The 1899-nt window shown below is 52.9% G+C and overlaps 1 protein-coding gene across 1 annotated transcript in view; it reads left to right on the top strand.

Annotated features, from left to right (window-relative positions):
* The first annotated feature begins 1177 nt into the window (after positions 1 to 1177).
* Positions 1178 to 1899, top strand: part of Aplf (aprataxin and PNKP like factor) — a 53679-nt gene continuing 52957 nt past the window's right edge. Inside the window, exon 1 of the mRNA XM_050165454.1 lies at positions 1178 to 1472. Within this exon, the coding sequence (XP_050021411.1) occupies positions 1377 to 1472 (96 nt within the window). The 5' untranslated portion in view covers positions 1178 to 1376. The remainder of the gene's footprint in view (positions 1473 to 1899) is intronic.

Genomic DNA, 1899 nt, shown 5'->3' with positions numbered 1-1899 from the left:
CTTGTAGACCAGGGTGGCCTCGAACTCACAAGATCTGCCTGCCTCTGCCTCCCGAGTGCTGGGATTAAAGGCATGTGCCACCACTGCCCGGCGCTTTCTGTTTCTTCACACAACATGATTTTACTGGGGGAAAATTTCAGTCTCTTAGGGCCTGTTGTTCTGATAGCTCAAGCAGAGACACAAGTGTCTCTTTAGATTATCTTCATCCCTACCAGGCTGGTTAGGAGGTGGAGAGAAGACCTTGTGCCTCAGGGATGCACTGGGCATTCTTACTCTAACTCTGTGGCAGGGAGACCTCCTTTGGTAGAGCCCTGCCTGTAGTGCAGGCTGGGATATGGAAGGGGAACCCTTGTGACACAGGGCCTTGCTGAGTCTGCTTCATCTTAGCCACAAGAAGATTCTAACACGGCAATGCCAAACTCTGGCCCAGGCTTCCGCCAAAGAGAAAGTTCCCTCTAGCTGGGAGCCCTGAGCTTCTAGCACATGTTTTTTCCATAGGAAAGACCACCCCACAATTATTCGCTTCCCCCAAGTCAGGTCTCCCCCGTTTCTTTTTGGTGCCTGAACAGATCCCAGCCACAGAACAGTCCTCCTCTATAGAGAAGGAAGATTCTCCAGCTCCATGGGCCAAGCGCCTAAGCCAGGCTTCTGCCTTAAAGAATAGAAGACCCGCTGGCTGCAGATCTCTGACTTAGCATGGGGCTCCTGCACAGCAGAGACAAGACCCTCTTGAGGCTGAACCCTAAAAATCTAGTTCAGACATCCTCCTTGTGGTAGAGAAAACACTCTTGCCACTGAGGCCTTATTCTAGCCCAAGCCTCCTCCTTATGTAAAGGAAGGGGAAGAAACACACACACCACACTCCACTGGGAAAAGAACGTCCAACTGTCGAGAGGTCACAGGGCCACCAGGCCAGCGCTGTGGCTATTTAGACACTCAGATAGAACCTCTCTCCACAGGCCTTGACGTCGGGACTACTCTAGCCCAATCCCTCGTCCCACAACTCGAATCTGCACAGGCGCAGAGATGCGCGCGTTACCTTCTGGGGTTGGTAGTTTTTCCACGAGGTCTGCGCTCCGGAACGGAGCGAAAGGTCGGTGTCAGGGACTACAAGACCCAGCATTCCAAGAGTCCTGTGGGAGGAAGGTCCGGGAAGTTGTGGGTGTGAGCCCCAGTTTTTAAGTAGTTTGGCAGTGAGCTGACACGAAATCCCTGCTGGAGTCACTGGCTCACGTGGAGTGGTGATTCCGGAAAGAGAGGAAGCACCCTCACCAGTGAAGGAGCCTCTGGTTTCACACCCCTCCGGGACATGCCCCGTGTGTCTGACGGAGGTGGCTGCGAGGCGTCTCCTGGCGAAGGAACCTGCTCTCACATCCATGTCTTTGGAATTCTTTCTGCAGCCTCTGGATGGAGGTCCCCTAGTGCCCGTGGGACCCGGGCAGACGGTGATAGGCCGCGGGCCTCTGCTGGGAGTAAGTTTGCGAGGTGCCCGGGCAGCCGCAGTTGGCTCGACTATCCTAGGGAACTCCACTGCTTGGTTCTGCTTGTCAGGATTTTACAGTTTGGGGGGGCAGTACGTTTTTAATCAACGTTGGTCAACGCACAGACATTTCTTTTTCTTGCCCGTAAAAAAGTTCTAAGTGTCTTAACATCATTATCATCCTATCCAGCTGACAAACTAGTGTCAAATCCAGGCTGAGCCAAGTTCGATTATGAGATGTAAAATGTAAACAGACCAAAAAACCCCTATTAACTTTTTATTTATTTATTAAAGATTTCTGTCTCTTCCCCACCGCTGCCTCCCGTTTCCCTCCCCCTCCCCCAATCAAGTCCCCCCTCCCTCGTCAGCCCAAAGAGCAATCAGGGTTCCCTGCCCTGTGGGAAGTCCAAGGACCACCC

The sequence above is a fragment of the Alexandromys fortis genome, unplaced genomic scaffold (assembly GCF_014885135.2).
Source record: "Alexandromys fortis isolate MF-2015 unplaced genomic scaffold, M_Fortis_MF-2015_v1.1 scaffold_158, whole genome shotgun sequence".
NCBI lineage: Eukaryota > Metazoa > Chordata > Mammalia > Rodentia > Cricetidae > Alexandromys > Alexandromys fortis.
The sequence above is the reverse complement of the archived record's forward strand: the minus strand, read 5'-3'. Positions and strand labels throughout refer to the sequence as shown.